Genomic DNA, 18935 nt, shown 5'->3' on the forward strand with positions numbered 1-18935 from the left:
GAACTTGCGTTACCAGATATTTTAGGTAACTGTATGTACTTCCCTACGGTCTATGCGAGTTTTTTTCTTCTTCAAAATTAAAATTAAGGAATATTTGCAGGTTGATAGAAGTCTACTTCTTACAAGGCTTAGAGTGCATGTCGAAGCGACAGTTGGTCAAAGCTGAAATTTTATGCTAGGCTGTCGGCACAACAAAAATTGTTTTGATCAAAGACTTCCGGTATAAACTTTTGGAGGGAAGTATTTATAAGCTTTTGATTTTCACGGAAAAAATTTGAGGTATTTATTTGACAGTAATTTTTTAAAGTTAATAAATTCAACAGGTTTCCGAAAACCTTTATATATTAAACATAACATCCCGTCTACGCGTGAGCTTTACTTTATTAATTAGCTGTTGAATCTAAGCCAACGAATACTTTGACATAAGAGTCATACAAATGAAGATCAAGTTTCGCATTTCAGAAAAAAAAATAACTTGGAACATTGCGTTTTTTAAATGTACGGACTTACATGTGCAAACCCTATATCAGGCTAATTAAAGAGAGCACCAGGCTCTCTGGAAGCGAGAAGTTTCAATACATTCGCTTCCTACTGATTTGATCAGCTGCCGGCGCGATCTCTGGACTGCACACAACAGCGGCGTGCCACAGGGATGCCATCGAGATGGAGACAAGCAGATAATTTAACGTGAATATCTAGAGAGGCCCCGATACCTGCCAACGCCAAAGTCGGAGGGGGATAATACAGGATTTCTAAATATCTACGATCATGTCCAAACCAACATTCGGAAGTGTTTAGGCAGAAGTTCGCATTGGTAAGATTGTGACTGCGAGAGCAGTATACAACGACAAATCACCTCTTCGAGGCCTTTGTCGTCCCTTTCATTTGCCATGACATCACCGAAACACCCATCGAGGTCTCCTTGCTTAAAACCGCCGACAAGGTGGTGCTTTCTTCAAACCAAGCAGAGGGCGGCATATGCCTGCTCATTAAAGCGAATGAGATGTGCAGATAGCTAAAGGAAAAAACACGGCGCTCATCTTCCAACACCAATCTGGTAGCCATATCAACTATAGTCTGTTCACCCTTCAGCTGGGACTGGAGCCAAAGCTACAAGTGCGAGCTAGCCCGCACTCCTGGCTTTGAGACATGCATTTCTAGTGCGAGCGCTCGTTTTGTGGGAGAACGCTTCAAAACAGCGACCTCGAGCTCTCGTGCTCGTGGCATTGGCTGCAGTCTCAGCTTAAGGGGCCGACCAACACAATGCACGATGTGGCAAGCCGACGGAACCGTGAATCGTGCCGCTGCGAGCTGTCCAACAATGCGACCCGGCACCCACCAACAGTGAACGTGCACGAGTGCGTGCGCTCAGTGGGCCACGCTTTGCCCCTCATGCGCCCTAACGAAGCAAACCCTGAACAAAGGCTGACGAGGAGCCTGCTGCGGAAGGTATTATGCTCGGCCAAGACCAAAACGACACCGCTATAACGGAAGGTGACGAACTGAACGGATGGCAGTCACGATAGCACGACAGAACCCACCATCACACGACTAAACTTTGTTCACCCTTAAGTTGAGACTAGAAGCCCCGCCTTCAGTGCGAGCTTTCTACCCTGGCTGACACAACTGTGAACGCGCAGGCGCGCTCCAGCAAAGCACCGCGGAAGCCAGCGTGCTCGCCCTCGAGACGGAGCTTCCGGTCTCAGCTTAAGGTTGAACGGAGTATACGGAAGGAGCGGTAGCGCGGGATTTCTTAAAAAACGCGGAGCCCCAACCACGGGTAACGTCAGATACTCGGAACTGAATATTGGGCACTACTGGTATCGCAGCGAAGACCCGAGACACCTGGGCCAATTTGCTCATCTTGCGGCTGCGGCCGCGGCTGCGGCCAAGAGGGATTTTTATGTCACGTGACCAGCTCCATGGGGACAAGGAAGTACCTAGCGTCCCTGCCTAATGGCGGAGTGATCCGCATCGTCTCAAGCACAAAGGCCTAATTTCGTTCGCAGAAACTGATTGCAGGGACTTTCAACAGGGCCTGTTTTCTCGAACGCGAACCGTGGTTTAAAGTTAACTATTGTCCCTAGAAGGGGGAATTCCAGGTCACGTGACTGGGAGAGCAGGGGCTCCGAGGGAAGAGCAGTACCTAGAAGCAAAATGGCCGCAGCGTCGCTTAATGAGGGCTAATAGTTCTGCTTGGTTCTGCTGAACATTCATTTCAATCTGGCTGTTATATTAATGACTCACCATCAACCTATTAGCACGTCAAGCAAAGCGGTAGTTCAGAGGGACTACTAAACTAACCGACGGCAGCATTCCGCGAACGCATCACTCTTCAGCAGTCCGGGATCCAAGACATATAACGGTACATAAGCCTTGCAAGTGTTTTTATGGTGAGTAAAAAAAATTTTTGCGAACGAGTGTTGGTACATATTTATACTAAGACGTTTAATTTGTTACACTATGCACGCCAACTCGTGAGCAGCGATTACTTTGCGGAGAAAGGGGGTTATCCTCAATAAAGTCTTCGTTCCGGGTGAACAGCTGAGACGTACTGTTTTTTTTGTTCACAGTGCGCCGACAGTACGCCGACAGCATTGAGGTTTCTACATATCCCCGGTGGCCAGCAATTCAACGGTGACGAGAAGCTTAGCTTCTCGTCACCGGTGAATCGGTTGGGCAAACGGAAGAGAGGGCAAACAGTTGAGATCAGCAGGAATCGCAGAAACGTACGTCGCAAGGAACGAAAACGAGACTACAGCCCTGGCGTTGCCAGACTGGAAGAAACACGGGAAAGTTAGGCGTTGTTCATGGCGAAACATATTGAAGGAAATGTTTCTTACATTTTCGAATATTCGTCGACAGACTCTAGCATAGTAACTAAAATTTCTTCGTACCATTGGAAGCAAATAAATTGGTCTTCATGTACAACATTACTATATTTTGACTTAAAATACCATACTAGATCGATGACAACCAGCGGAAAAAGAGGATAAACAATATGACTGGCTTGTTTCACCGATAGATGGCGCATCTTATTGCCCAATCAAAAATAATTATTGTTGTGCTATATCCAGCCGTTTATTACAGTACCTAGGTACTTTTCCCTTCCTAGGCACCGTGGTTTACCAAAATGGGTTTACCATCGCTTCGAGAAAACCGGCCCTGGAGTCCAATTGACCGCCCTTTTATACTGTAGGAGCGGCAGGTAAAGTTACGGCCAGGGAAGGTAAAGAGGAGCCAAAATAAAGAAAAAACCACACGAGCTAGAAGCAGTAGCAGTATGTTTAGATACTTCCGCCGGCGCCGGCGCTTCGCGCTTTCTGCTATGGTCGAGAGGTTAAAGCGTCGGTACTTGTCGTCGCGGCGTGAAAGTTCCGGGTTTAAATCGCGCTAGTGACTTCTTTTATTTTTTTGTACTTTTGCGCGTGTCTTACTTTTTAACTGTGATCTTTTTTAGGAAATCATCCACTTGCATACTGCACCTTACACGGTTTTTACTGTTAGTCCCACCTGTTCAATCGAAACACCGGAAAAAAAAAAGATCAACGCAAGTTAACGCGCTAATACAACCATTTCATAATGTTCATTAAAAGGAAACCAAGGTAACAGCATCGGTATGGCTTTCACACAGACGGAGCCGAAACAAGCATCCTTTCGCCAGCATTTACAATTTTATCTGTTTTTAAATAACGCTCCTGCTACGATTCCTTTCAATAACAAGAGACACTTATTTTGGACCAAAAAAAAAAAAAAAACTGCAGTTGTGACAATTAAAAAAAAAAATAACTACAAGAAACGAGCAAAAAAAAAAAAAAGACTAGCAGCTGGGGCTACATTGATTGAGCGAAATCCTACAGGCAAGGCAGCAAGTCAAACGTCTGAGTAAGTTGTAAAACCAAAATAAAAGAGATCATACTTTTACTTGCATGGAATGTGATAAAAAGTATATTTATACTCTTTACATTTTGTTGTGGCAATCGTTTTGTAATATTAACACATTACCTGTTGAATTTTAGTTAGATTAGCAGGCGATCACGACCGAATGCAAAAATGAGTCAGGCGTCGACATCGCAAACCCTCTCTCTAATGCAAACACCTAAAATGACTTCGGAACAACCAATGGAATTAATTATAATTAATTATATTTCTTGGTCCAAGGTCATTTTAGGTTCTTGTCTCTAATGCAAACACCTAAAATTACTTTGGATCAACATATGGAAATAATTATAATTAATTCCATTTCTTGATCCAAAGTCATTTTAAGTGTTTGCATTAGAGAGAGGTTTATTCGATGTCGACGCCTGATTCATTTTTGCATTCGGTCGTGATCGTCTGCTATTCTAACTAAAATTCAACAAGTAATGTGTTAATATTACAAAACGGTTGCCACAACAAAATGTAAAGAGTATAAATATATTTTTTATCACATTCCATGCTAGTAAAAGTATGACCTCTTTTATTTCGGTTTTACTACTTTCTCAGACGTTTGACTTGCTGCCTTGCCTGCAGGCTTTCGCTCAATCAATGTATCCACAGCTGCTAGTCTTTTTTTTTTCTTTTCGATTGTTTTTTGGAGATTTTTTTTAATTGTCACAACTGCAGTTTTTATTAGTCCTAAATAGGCGTCTCTTTTCATTGAAAGGAATCGTAGCAAGAGCATTATTTAAAAACAGATAAAATTTTAGTTGCTGGGGAAAGGATGCTTGTTTCGGCTCCGTTTGTGTGAAAGCCATACAAATGCTGTTACCTTGGTTTCCTTTTAATGAATATTGTGAAATGGTTGTATTAGCGCGTTAACTTGCGTTGATCTTTTTTTTTTCCCGGTGTTTCGATTGAACAGGTGGGACTAACAGTAAAAACCGTGTAAGCCGCAGTAGTGCAAGTGGATGATTTCCTAAAAAGGATCACAGTTAAAAAGTAAGACACGCGCAAAATACCAAAAAAAAGAGAAGTCCCTAGCGCTATTTGAACCCGGAACTTTCACGCCGCGACAAATACCGGCGCTTTAGCCTCTCGACCATACCAGAAGGCGCGAGGCGCCGGCGCCGGCGAAGGTACATAAATATACTGCTACTGCTTTTATCTCGTATGGTTTTTTCTTTATTTTGGCTCCTATTTACTCTCCCTGTCCGTAACTTTATTTGCCGCTCCTACAGTATAAAGGGGCGGTCAATTGGACTCCAGTTGAAAGTCCCTGCATTCAGTTTCTGCGAGCGAAATTAGGGTTTTCTGCTTGAAGCGATGCGGATCTCTCCGCCATTAGGCAGGGACGCTAGGTACTTTCTTGTCCCCATGGAGCTGGTCCCGTGACGTAAAAATCCCTCTTGGCCGCAGCCGCGGCCGCAGCCGCAAGATGAGCAAACCGGCCCTGGGGTGGGCAAGACACCGCGAGGGGACGAGGGGAAACACAGCAAGGCCAGTGGCGAGGACAGTGCTAGGAAGAACCGGAACTGCCCCAAGTCGAACTCTGGACTTCTGCACTCTTTGGAAATTTTTAAATATCGCAGCTCTTGCTTTCTAATCTTTTTGGCAGGGAGGATGTCGAATATTTAATGCCAAACAGTGGCTGCAGGAGATTGTGATTTCTTCTATAGAAGAGGAGGAGGTCGGATGAGGGCCAGCGTGCGGTGATCGAATCTGTATGTTCGAGTAAACGGTTTTCGTAGAAGCTTGCCGTCCAGTCTTTCGCTAAACGACCTCCACGTCACCATCAAAGTCGCCGGACGTGAAGAGCGCTTGAAAATCGCAACAGAAGGTTTTCGAGTCTTGCGAATCTCCCAAATAGCAACCTGTGACGATAGACCAAACCCTAAAATCCGCCTTTGGTCGTTTTGGAAATAAAAGAATAGAGAACTAAAGATATGATACAAAAACGGTATTGAGATTCGTCCTAATGAAAAATTTGCCCAGCATATAATCTTTTGTTATTCTTTATAAATGTACTTTTTTCCTAAACGAATTGAAATGAAATCTCCCTCATGCAATTAACATGTGTGGGAGCGAGTCTGCCACCACGCCCAGAGGTCGCTGCCGACCGCCGAAAGTGGACTACGTCCGAGAAGCGTTGTGAGAGAGAGAGAAGGCGCACAACAGCGCACGAAGAATAGGCGCGAGAGCCTATTGGCCTCGAGGTCGACCAAGAGGTGGCGCTACGGTCGCGCTATCATCATCAAAGCGGGGATAGGAGAACGGCCGTCCCATAGGCTCTCCACGTTCGCGCGCGAGACGGCGTAGATTCTTGCGTTTATTTTGTCGCATACTATCGGTGGGAAAAAAATTCTAGCAGGAAAGGATGCGGGACTGTTTGGTGCTTCAGTGAAGATCGAATCGTGTTGCCAGCGTGCGGCCTAAATTTGTACAATCGCTTCTGTGGGTGCGTTGTCTGTTCTTGGCAGACGTTGGAAAGCATGGTTCACCACGACTGATGCCTGTCTCCGGCTGAACTGGAATATTTATGTTAAATATTTGTTTCTTTTAAAATGGATGTATCGGTTCATCAACGTGGGAAATAAAAAAAAAACAATAAATTCCAGCCCAGATGACATAATACTGGTACTGTGAGATCGCAGCATCTATGCTTTTTTTTAACTTCTAGCTTTTACAGTAATATAAATATTTAGAATGAAGATAAGTTAGCGCTGTATTGGAAATTACCATGCTATTCAGTTTCTCTGCCCTCTTACTGTGCCATAGTGTGGGTAAGTTTTTTGGAGTTTGAAAAAATCTACTGCGTTGCGATGAGGAGAGAGTGTCTCTTTTAGTTAAGATCTGCAAACTGCACGGTTTGCAGGACCACTGAAACAAGTGAAACAAACTGTTCTAATATATCTGCCGTGTCTGTAATAAACGAGTGTAACCGAGCAACGCAGCAATGTTCCTGTTATTAAATGCTTTTCTCGGTAGTGAGGGTTCACCCGCTTCAATTTTCTTGGTGAGGGCCGCGGATGTCAAGAGGTTAATACTATAAATTTCTAGCTAAATAATCTTGTATTCAAACACAGTAGACTCTACAACCCCAATAAACGACGCGCACCACGACACAGACAGCATCGGCCGCAGTGATACTCTTTTACTGATGAGGGCTAGCGACCTTCACGAGACTTTCCGATCACCCTCCGCCCTCACCTAACGTATATCGGAACTGGGCAGTTCATCGATTAACTTTAAGATTATTCAAGCAATGCTTTAATTGCGTTTTTTTTTGCCGGTTAATTGGAGTTTGTGCTGGAAAAAGTCAACAAGGAGTAAAAATTGCCTCCTTTAATATTTTTGACATGTTTATTTCTTTTATGACACAGGAAATGACAAGCACTCAGCGTGCTTGTCATTTCGCCGAGGGTGATTATACTGTTAAAAAATAACTTAAAAATACTTCATTTTAAAAGGCTTCCCGTGTTCATATTTATGTAGGACTCACAACGTGAAGATTAGAATGGGACTACAATATGCCATTTATGACATAGTAAAACCAGTAAAAAAATGTGTAGTTTTAACGTCTTTCACGCAATATGACCGGCGAAAAATTAGCATACGGATTTATTGATTGATTAGTCTATTAAAAGATAACGATCGGTCGGGTTAGTTTTCTAATCAAACCACAGACCACTCAACATTCAATGCTTTATGAAAGCCAAGGCTTGTGCGAGATAGCACAAATACGTGGGACCAGCGACTGTGTATACAAACCACCACACTAAAATTATGAAAGCTTCCGACTTAATAATAATCGCTTTGCTGAATTTCTACGCGTGGGAAACGATACAACACAACCTTTTAGTAAGAAGAAACGCAAAAAAAACACATAAAACATTTAATAAGGAATGTCAAGCTCAGCCAGAAACGGGCTTGCGTCGTCGAGATCCATGCTTCTGAGCGTGCGCCCGTAGCAGACGACGCACGGCGGTATCCCCTCTTTCGCGCGTTTCCGATTTCGGCCGCACCGTGGCGACACGGTTCGATCTCGAGGCGAATAAAAGAGGGGACACGCCCACGGAAGAGGGGAGACGGACCGAGGTCACGGAGGCGTGTACATCGAACGCTATGGCCACGTTATACTTCAATACTAGCAACCCTTTGCTGTTACTTTAAGAAATGTAGTTTCTTGTTTTGGAAACCCCGGCTTCGTGTTGTTCCTCCCGGATGGGCATGCAGCAAGGCAACCCTACCACACATGCTATTTTATAATTATTTAGTTCGATAGTAGTGTGTGTTTGGTGCGGGGATTGAGCGCTGGAAAATCCTATAGCCCAAAGCAATTTCTGCCCCACATACGGAATGCAATAAATCTAGATAATTTCAAAAATCAAACGTAAAAGCGCAAAAGTTTTTTTTTTTTTTTTTTATCATAATCCTTTACAGCCCATTCACACGGGAGCGTTAAGGTACCTGCAGCAAGGGGCGTTTTTTATCACACGGCGAATAAACGGATGATGCACGTGTAGAGTGGAGGCTCGCTATATCTCACTCTACATATTTATTTACAACATGTGAAGTGTCGATGTGTCGATACTTCGCATGCAACTTTGGCGTCAGAGTCGGGCATGCGCACGTCTTTGAAGACTAAGGTCTTTGAAATGTCCGTAGGCATTGTAACTCCAGGTGCGTCTTTGTGCTTCGGCCAGCTGATCGTAAGGAACTGCAAGGCGCAGGTTGACCCCAACTCTGGAGAGTGCGTCAGCTGCGGCGTTATCCGTGCCCTTGATGAAGCGAACGTCGGTGGTAAATTCCGAAATCCATACCATGTGCCGTACCTCACGCGGAGTGTGTGCCGTACTGTCGGAGGCAAGCGCGCAAGTGAACGGTTTATGGGGTGTCAAGACAAAGAAGCTTCGGCCTTCCAGGCAGTAGCGAAAGTGCCTAATGGCAAGGTATATCGCCAGCAGCTCACGTACAAAGGTGCTGTACCTCTGTCCTGTCGGAGTCAACCTTCTTGCAAAGAAGAAAAGTGGTTGCCAATTGCCCCCGTCTTGTCTTTCTAGAACCCGTCCAACAGCTTTATCTGAGGCGTCGACCATAATGGAGAGGCGCGTCGCTTTTGGGGTGGCTGAGAAGCGTAACGTTGGCGATGATATTTTTCACTCTCCAAAGCTTGGTTGGTGGTTGGCGTCCAATGGAGTGGTACTGCCTTTATTTTGGTGGCTGGGAATAGGTCGTCGAGTCCGTGCAGCTCGTGGTCTGGAGGCACCTCGTGTCTCTTGTTTGATCCTATACCATGAGCTTGGCGCCGTTCAAGCGCTATGGATAGCTGCTCCTACATATGTATGGATGGGTATCAAAGGCCGTGCTCTTTTTCTTTAGGGCTAATGCAACGATTTGCGGAACGTGAACTAGCGTAAATCGGGAAGAAAAGCCCTTCTACATGGCGAATGAAGCAGGACAAGCTTGGACGAGCGGTGCGTCGCACACCTCGAGGTGGTCTAATGAAGAACCTGAGGTATCGTTTTAAAGGAAATGGTTCGTCAACAAACGCCGATGCATTCGTGTATGCTGTCCTGAAAAAGGTTCGCCATCTTCCCATATATTTGACCTCCTCGAACCGGCTGGGCATTGCGGCCGTATGACGGGGCCGAGATTACAGGCAGTGTATTTCAATAAACGCTAAGAACTGGTCAAATATTTCTTGGAAGGTTGTTACCTAGCTTGTTCTTGTTGCCATGGGCGTACCAACCGGGGGGGCAAGCCATGTGTCTTGCCCCCCACCCCCCCCCCCAGTTCTCAAAGGGGGGGATGGGCAAGACTTGTGCTTTGCGCCCCCCCCCCCCCCCCCCCCCTGAAACGGCCGCCACTGGGCAGGGCAAACACTGGCCGGCGGCGCCCCAGGAATAGCAAGGAAATCGCCCCCCGGCCCGCGGGGGCATATTTTTTACGCGCAGGCGATACAAAACCCTAGCAACGGCGCTCACGCCGGATTGGCTGGTTCGTGGAGATAGGCGCTGCCGCCGTCAACATAGGCAGCGGTTACAATGCGAGTTTCCGAACCGGAAGCACAACTTAGTGGTAAGATGTCTGCCTCATATGTATCAGACCCGGGTTCTATCCATGGTGTGGGCTTACTTCTTTTATGTTTTTTCCTCGAACATTTTGTTTTGTCGAGGCATTTGGCGATATTTACGACATTTCTTTTTTACGATTAACACTGAAAGAAAACGAATGTTGTTGACGAAACATCGCTGCACTAAATCGTATGGAACTCTATTTACGGAGGTGCATGGGGGACAGCGGGGCTTGGGTTGCCGGCTGGACGCCGCAAAGCGGCGTGTACGTGGGAGGGGGGGGGGGGGGGGGGGTGAGTGGGTTAATCGTTTTGTAATTAGCAGCCGCACACTGTCGCCGCGAAGCGGCGGGAACGCGGGCGCGGGGGTGGGTTAACGCGCGGGTTAACGCGCTTCGAGTGATACACGCGCCGTCCGAATACGAAATTTAAGTGCCCGCGCGTTGCCCAGCAGCCAATCCGGCGTGAGCGTCGTTGCTAGGGGGTCTATCGCCTGCGCCGTAAAAGGAGCCAGTGACCAGAGCGCCCGGTGCGCATACAGAATTGGCCCTCTCCCCCCCCCCCCTCCTTTTACAACGCCTACGCACACACACGCAGTAAACGTTAGTGATGGACCGAATATGACGAACTTCAGAATCGGCAAAGTTCCGCACATGCCGAAATTTTGAGAGAAAGTTCGGCAAAGATTCGGCAAAATTTGGCAAATGTCTGCGCACGCGCACGAACGCGACGGAACCATGGATCGCAAATGGACGCCGCGCAGTCGCGCGGTTACCGTCGCACAGTTTAGTACAACCAGCGGTTACGGCGAGGTGTGGAGTAGGCGACACGGTAACTTTGCGTTTATGACCTTTTGTGGTTCTCTTGAATATTTTCTGCCTCAAGAACAGAAGATCGACCATTAATTTACGCAGTCCACTGCGCAAGTTACAAATGATGCGGTGCATTCTGGATAATGTGACCTTTCCATTGATGAAACGAGGTAGTTGAAACATTGACTGACAACTGACAATTACGCTCAGTGTGCGCAGCCCACTACCGTCAAACGGGGCGGAGTCACGAGAGCTTTCCAGAATGTATGGGATGCTGCTGGCATCCTTGTCATAATGTGATACATGTTTTACCCTTCTTTTCTTTCCTTTTTACGTACTTTCTGTAGTGTGTATATTCTGTACATTTATTTCTCTGCTTTGTTTTTCATATGTGGTGGCGGGCTGGCAGCAGACACGTACGAGCTACTCTAAAAAAGTAATTAAGTCACTGAGTATTAGCCTCAAAAGTAATTTGAGTAGAGTGAATGAATGAATTACTCAAATAGAAAGTAATTGAGTAAATTACTAATTCCCCTAAAAAGTAGCAAATTACTTTTGAAGCTACTTTTATTTTTTCTATGCTAAAAAGGAAATACTTACAAAGGTTTTGATGCGTTAGCGAAATTCTGCTAGCCGAATATAAAGCGGCTTGTGTTTTCACATAAATGCTTTAATAGCTGGTTCTGCTTCTGCATGCCTAATTGTCGTGCACTTCTTTTTAGTCGAGGATGTACTGCGGATGTATCATCTCACCTTTGAGGTTTAGCACTGCCTGAGCTTGGTTTTGCAGACTGCGTTCGATTGCTTACAATGTTGCATAAAGTACATCTAAAAACTACCTGGAAGTACAAAGTAAATGAGGGGTTATGTACTTCAAGTAAAGTAGTAAGTACACCGAATGCAATGCACTTGAAGTAAAGTACTATAAATACAATGTATTTCCAAAGTAAAGTTGAAGTACTTTTTAACACTCTTTCAGAATGCCCTTTCATTTCCTATACAACGTTTTTTTTGTTTCTTTAATTGGCCGGTATGCATTGTTTTTGGGGAAATCGGAGGTGCATCAGTTTTTTTCGAAAGAACGGCAAATTCGAAAATGCATCACTTTTTTTTTTTGGGGAAATGGCGGCAACTAATACGCCATAGAGTAATTGCTTTATTCTCGCTGCCGAACCGTTTAACACACTCAGCTTATAAAGCACTTATTTGTATCGGTTTTATAGCCGCCATTACTTTACTCAGTGAAATGACCAGATGACGTCTCGAAAGACAGCACAAGCTATACAGGAGCACCAAATTAACTTCAGAGCGGGTGCTGCACTTTGTTACCCCTTTTCAGTGAGGATGTAGTGTGTATACCTCCTGTACTAGGCAAGAATTCCTACACTGCGGAGAAGCGGAGACAAGCCCTTTCTTCAAATGCGTCAAGTCTACTTGAGCTTCGGGACACAGAAAAACGCCAGTCTTCGGCGCTAATCCCACAGTTACTCGGCCTCTCTTGCGTCGTGTCTGTTCGCTCCCCGCGCCTCTTAGCAGTGTTGTTGCAGTGGGGGGCTCGCTAAAATTTTGGGGGGTTTTGAACTATCCAAATTACTTTCTTCCTCCCCCCCCCCCTTTTCTACGCCACATGCTTCCCCCTCTGCAAATATTAGCTGACCTTCCAACATCTTATCTCTGTTGATGGGCAAAACAACCACTAAAATTCGAACGTAATTTGTAATTTGAGTAGAAGTTACTCGGAAAAGTAGTTAAACTACTTATAACCAAAATTGAAATGTAATTTAAAGTTACTAAACTACCCAGAGAAGTAGTTAAACTGCAGTAATTTGAGTAAAGTAGCTGAACTACGTAGAAGCTTGGCTGGCAGGAGCTCTGCGTAAGGGTTTTCACCTATCTGCCTAGCCCCGCACACCACCACATGGGCCCCTTCCAGAATGTGCAAATGAAATTATTATTATTATTATTATTATTATTATTATTATTATTATTATTATTATAACAGTCTTGTTTTGAGCTCACATGTAGTTTGTGCCAAAACAAAATAATATTGCTTTTTAGTTCGCGTTATTTCGCGATCCATGTATCTCCATAAAACTAAACACAGAACTATCATGCTGGATGTTGTACATCCGACATTCGTAACTATCCCCCACTTCCTAAACGTCCGTTTGTGTTCTAACACCAGAAACTGGAATTTAAAGATTAAAAACGTAACTTTGCGAATATGGAACACATATACTTTCATGCTAAGCTGACGTCAAGTGACTCAAATCGGAAAACATGCATATTTCCAATATTGTTTTCTCTTCTTGTGAAGGAAAAGCAACCATTGCATTCTGTTTTCGCGCAAGAAAAACGGTGACTCCCAGAGAAAGTAAAAACGCAGGGATTGCCTTATTTTAACAACGTAATCAAGCTTGCAGAAGTGCGCTGATGATGCCTCAAAATCAAAACTCTCATAGCGTGATTTGTGACTGCACCGGCTACTACCCAACCTCGTTGTCACTCCACTTTCTGCAAGCAAACACTAAAATTCCTAGTAAACACACAAAAGCGACATCGATACTATCTTGTAGAATATTACTTTATTTAGTCATAACTGTGTCAATAGGCACTACATGTTGTATTAAAGTTAAGAAAAAAAACATTAACCTTTTTTCGTCATAGAGAACTAAATATCAATGTTAAGTCTGGTAACAGTGCATTTTGCCGAATCATTTCCGAATCTTTAGAAAAGTTCGGCAAAAGCTGGGCCCCTCACTAGTAAAAATATGCGACCGGGGGAGGGGGGGGGGGGGTCTGGTTTGCCCCTCCACTGAAAAACAAGTTGGTACGCCACTGCTTGTTGCTGTTGTTTTGCTTTGTTATACAAGAAACCTCTGGCGGCAGGCATCGTACACGTTAACTCTAAAATTATGTGCCTCCCTTCAAGGCTCTTGAGAGTAAACACCCAACACGGCAAAATAAGCCTTTCGAGAAGCACGCGGCAATGCTTGGAAATGAGTATGATAACAAATAGACTTCCGAGCTCGAGTGTTCTTTGCGTACGCCGTCGTGCTGCATTATAAGTTGGGCGCAATTTTGAAATCGACACCTTCAACGGAACGCGCGAGCACCAAGCCTGCTAGTGCAAGTTTCGGTTCTTGCTAGCGTATTGCACGACGTTTGTGTTCAGAATTATTTCCGTGATTGCTACTTGTAAATGTTTAATTTGGTATAAAACATTAATCAGCATATAGGTATATATATATATGTCATTTTTTATTCCGAATTTATGTGTTCGAGGTAGATGTAAAGGGAGGTTCGGGAGCTCCCTTTAACATATGCTTTCCCCTAGTTAAAAGGACCTTTATACGCCGTGTCATAACGATCTCCACTGGGCAGCGTAAAGCTAAAGGTACTTTTACGCTGCCCAGTGAATGGGACAGTAGTGAGTAAATCACTTGAGTATGGCGTAAAAGTATGCAAACTTCACAGCAGCCGGTGTTTTGGCGTCAGAAGTTACAAAAAGAATAATTTCAAGATAAAAGGTGCGGAATAAATTTAGAAGTGGAAGCAGCATTCTTTTAATCGTTTTTGTTATCCATGGCTTTATTATAAAATGCAAGTTTCTCTTACTAGCCACCACTTAAACCTTTGGTGCATTGCCGATTCTAGGGGACATCGCGTACTACGACCAAGACGGCAGGGTCTACTTTGTAGACCGGTTGAAGGAATTCATCAAGTGCATGAACGACAAGGCCTATCCCTCGGAACTGGAGAATCTTCTTCTTAAGAACCACGACGAGATTGCCGAAGTCGCAGTAGCAGGCCTGCCACACGACGAGCATATTGAAGTGGCCGCCGCTTTCGTCGTTCTCAAAGAGTCCCACAAAAAGGACCGGAAGACGACGGCGGCGGAAATGAAAAAGACAGTCTCAGGTGAGGGCGAAACTTGGAAAGTGCATAATATCGCGTGGAATAGATACATAAACTATTCGTACGTTTCCGGATGCGTCACGTTGTTAAGCACCATAGTTTAGGAAACATTAAGGAAGCAAAAAAAAAGCTATGTCGAAACCTAAAATATAAAACGGCTCTGCAAAAAAAAAAAGAAAAAAAAAGAAACGCAAGAATATGAAAATGGACCGATTTTTTAAAGACTTAAAAGGATGAGCAATGTCTTCGACCGCGCCTTTGATGAAATACTTCCTTAATATGAGTGCCAGTTGGCTCAATTTTAGTTCATCTGGATATTCAGTGCTGAAGGAGCTCAGATAGTAACAACCAGTTGATCAGTTGATGAAGGACATTTTGTTTAATAGGATAGGCAAGTATATACGTCTTCGTAGGAATCTGGAATAGCTAATTCTACAGTGTAACGCGCTTCTACTCAATTATTTTGAATATTTGTATTTTTGTCTTCTGTTATTATAAAACAAAAACATGACTACAGCTCCTTTACTTGAGTAAAAAATGGCTACGCTGAGTGAGGTAATGGAATTATGTAACCCAACAAATGGGAGAAACAAGAGAACGACTCATCGTGTTTTAGATAAGTGATCTGTTCGTTTCTTGCCATAGTTAATAATGCTTAATGACTTTTTCTTCCACTTATTATAGACGTATGCCCAATATACAAGCACCTTCACGGCGGTGTCTACTTCCTTGATCACCTACCCAGGACTCCAACTGCCAAGGTGAAGCGGGCAGCTTTGAAGGCCTATGCGGCATCTCTGGGTTCTTCCGCTTCTGATTCGATAACCTCAAGCAAATAGTCTAATTAATATCACCTGTGTGCAGATAGAGCTTACCAGGAGCAAATAAAGGTTTTGGTATAACTTACCCCACCTGTACTCATACATGGTAAGGTTTTGTCTCTTTAAATTTCTGAATGCACACATGGCTGCGATTAATTTTTTTTAATATTTTTTCTTTCTTGCAATAATGTTCGCTTTTTACTTCTTCAAGGACTGCACTTGCAGAAATCTTTATATTAATTTACATTCCTGAATGATTCAATGTGCCCATAAAAGAAGCAATTGATTGGCGTGTGGCAGGTCAACGATGTTGCTCTAGAGCATTGCAAGATGAAAATGTAAATTATAGGGTGGGGTGCAACTAAAGAATGGAGTCGAATAGCTGAGGGCCATCTTCGACTTTAACGCTATACAAAGGGACGATATGTCTTGAGTTCCTTTGCACTATGAAAGCAATAAAAGGTGCAGCGGTATACAACTCGAACCATTGTTCGCATACTCGTAATGAAATGCAAAATGATAGCAAGACCCGCGGAACCCAAGTACGTTCTTGCTCACTCAAGCACATACGCATCTGCAGTGATGACTATAAATCGAGACCGGGGCAGAAGGACGAAAACATTGTGACAGTGGTAGAAAAAGTGAAAGCCGCTTACAACTCCATGTAACGCCGAATTAGAGCGCAGCTCTTGAGGAGGAGGAGGGAAGGGTACTGGGGGGGGTTCAACTAACCAGGGGGGTCACGTGACCTTGGGGGTCACGTGACCATCCCCCCCAATGCCGAAGATGTCATCACTGACGTCACTGATGACGTCATCAGTGACGATGACGATACCGATGACGTCATTAGTGACGTCACTGATGACTTCACCAGTGACGATGACGATGACGATGTGAATGTCGGTGACGTCATCAGTGACGCGACGATGACGATGCCGGTGTCGACATCAGTGACGTCACTGATGACGTCATCAGTGATGATGACGATGACGATGCGGATGTCGGTAACGTCATCAGTGATGATGACGATGCGGATGCCGGTGACGTCATCACTGATGATGACGATGACGATGTGGATGCCGGTGACGTCATCAGTGATGATGACGATGACGATGTGAATGCCGGTGACGTCATCAGTGACGATGACGTCATCGGGGGTCACGCGACATCGGCGGGGGTCACGTGACCTCGGGGGTCACGTGACCCCCTCGAGGTCACGTGACCTCAGGGGAGTCACGTGACTTCGGGGGGTCACGTGACCTCGGGGCGGGCCACGTGCCCCCCACGAGGTCACGTGACCCCGGTGGGGGGCTCGCGCGGTGCATTATGGGACATTTCCCATAATGCACCGCGCGGTTACGCCGACGGCGACGCCGACGCCGCTCAAGCCGGAAACGGGCCCCTAAGGGTTGCGCTCTAAAACGAACTGGGATAGACAATATCTCTATAATGGTAATCTTCCTTTAGCTCGCCTGTGAACTACATGCATTTGCGTTAATACGCATAAAGGAGGCTTTTGAGGTTGCCGGCTTCTAACTCCGATTCCCACAGACCCTGTCCCCGGATGAACATGACACAGCAATACTTCGCTCTCGGCAAAAGGGTTTATTCACTCACCTAACGCCTGGGGGGCTTCGGGATCGGAAAACGGTCATCGGCGAGGCCGGGGGTAAGTCCGCTGCAACTGCAGCTGCTCCAAGTCCCAGCAGTGGTCGTTCACACCGCGTCATGGGGACATCGTCGTCGAGGGTCGCCGTCCGGTCCGTCTGTCGAGTCCGCCACTCGACGTCTTGCCCGCACTTTCCCCGCGCCTGCGTCCGTCTCCCGCCAAATCCCGCGCTAGCGTCCTCGTCTCTTTGTCACCGCTGCACCATACTTCGTGTCCCGCCGTTCATAAGCGTCACCGTCCAAGAGGCTGCCGTCCAAGAGAGAGCCTTCCTTTGTCCGGCTTCCCCTTTTCAAGCCTTCGCCCCTTTGTCTTGGGAAGCCAATCGCGTGACGTCAGTTGGCCTAGGGGAGCGCCGTACCCGGATCTTTGGTAGGCGAGGCCATGGCCGCTCCCCCGAGGCATGACGTATCTCGGAGGCCCGAAATTAGGGTCCGGAGGGTCGGCGCGGGGGAGGGCAGCCAGATCTCCACAAGGTTTTACAGATTTGTTTTAAGAGAGATTCACTCGCCCGCCACCCAATGGGCACATATCGCTACACAAACCTGAGTTTCAGGAATGCACCAGAGCATTGATTCCTTCTGAGCTTCATTATGAAGATGTAAGAAATGTGTACGATCCTTGAATTTTACCCTTAGAGAGCTGGAAATGTTAATAAAATTTAGCAATACGATCATTTTGACTGTTTTGAGCTCATTTCGAGGTAATTTTGAAATTAAAATTACTTATCAGATAACTGCGACAAAACGAATGAATATACGTACTGGAGACGACTCCTATCTTAAGTTTTACACCACGATGAGAAAACCAAATGCCTTGGTATTCGCGTATTTGTGTAAATAAATTTGACAGGGCAGTTTTCGTTGGATTTTTTTTTTAACTGGTTCAACGAGATGGCGACACCAGCACCAAATGGCCCCAAGCCAGAGGATTTGTTGTCACTGTTTTCACGAGCTCGCACGGGCCGCGACTCGCGGCACGAGTCCGTTGCTTGGCACCGCCAAGATAAGTTTTGCCGTTTTGCCGTAGAATGATCTGTGTGAGATATTGGTACAGTGCACTAGAATACGGTATAGTGTTCGCACATGAGCCCCCTCGCGTGAGGCGCGTGGTGTAGATCACGACAGATGGCGACACTAGCGCATGGGCAGCAGGGTTGTGCGCTTGCGCGCCGCGATGAGTGTGAAAATACGAAATTGACATGTCAGTCAGGATTAGTTGCAATGAGAATTTGCGTGAGCGACGTAACTGTGAAACTGACAAGTGTGTTACGTTCTGACTTTATATCAGTTTATTGCAACTCTTGAGTGTACCGCCTAAAGCCACTACATGAGCTTGTTTTCTAGCTCTTGTTGTAGAAAAGGAGCGGTAATCGAGCGTGCAAACGCGTATCGGAGCACCCGGACCAAAAGCTCGCGTTGCATGACCCAGGGTTCAATCCACGCCTATGTATGTTTCGATCTAGATGAGCATCGCACCGACGTGAGGTTGTGTTTCACTACTGCGTGATGCAGGTTAAGAAACCCTGGCTTGCAGAAGTACTGCACTTATTAACTTCTCATCTACAGCGTAAACTAGTGTCGCCGTACCCAAAGACAGACTGGCCCTGTTAAGAACCCAGTAGGTGCTCTGCCTCGAGCACGCGCTTTCTGCCTTTGATAATTACACTTCGTCGCACACGCAGTCAAAGCCCGTCAGTAGGCAACGAGCGCCTGTTGAAGGCG

The 18935-nt window shown here is 45.6% G+C and overlaps 1 protein-coding gene across 1 annotated transcript in view; it reads left to right on the forward strand.

Moving 5' to 3' along the window:
• Nucleotides 1-15563, forward strand: part of LOC8053993 (4-coumarate--CoA ligase 1-like) — a 50665-nt gene extending 35102 nt beyond the window's left edge. Inside the window, exons 8-9 of the mRNA XM_029987895.3 lie at nt 14464-14727; nt 15409-15563. Of these exons, the coding sequence (XP_029843755.3) occupies nt 14464-14727; nt 15409-15563 (419 nt within the window). The remainder of the gene's footprint in view (nt 1-14463; nt 14728-15408) is intronic.
• The last annotated feature ends 3372 nt before the right edge of the window (nt 15564-18935 follow it).

This window comes from Ixodes scapularis, unplaced genomic scaffold, assembly GCF_016920785.2.
Source record: "Ixodes scapularis isolate PalLabHiFi unplaced genomic scaffold, ASM1692078v2 PGA_scaffold2__306_contigs__length_199485367, whole genome shotgun sequence".
In the NCBI taxonomy this organism is placed as follows: Eukaryota; Metazoa; Arthropoda; class Arachnida; order Ixodida; family Ixodidae; genus Ixodes; species Ixodes scapularis.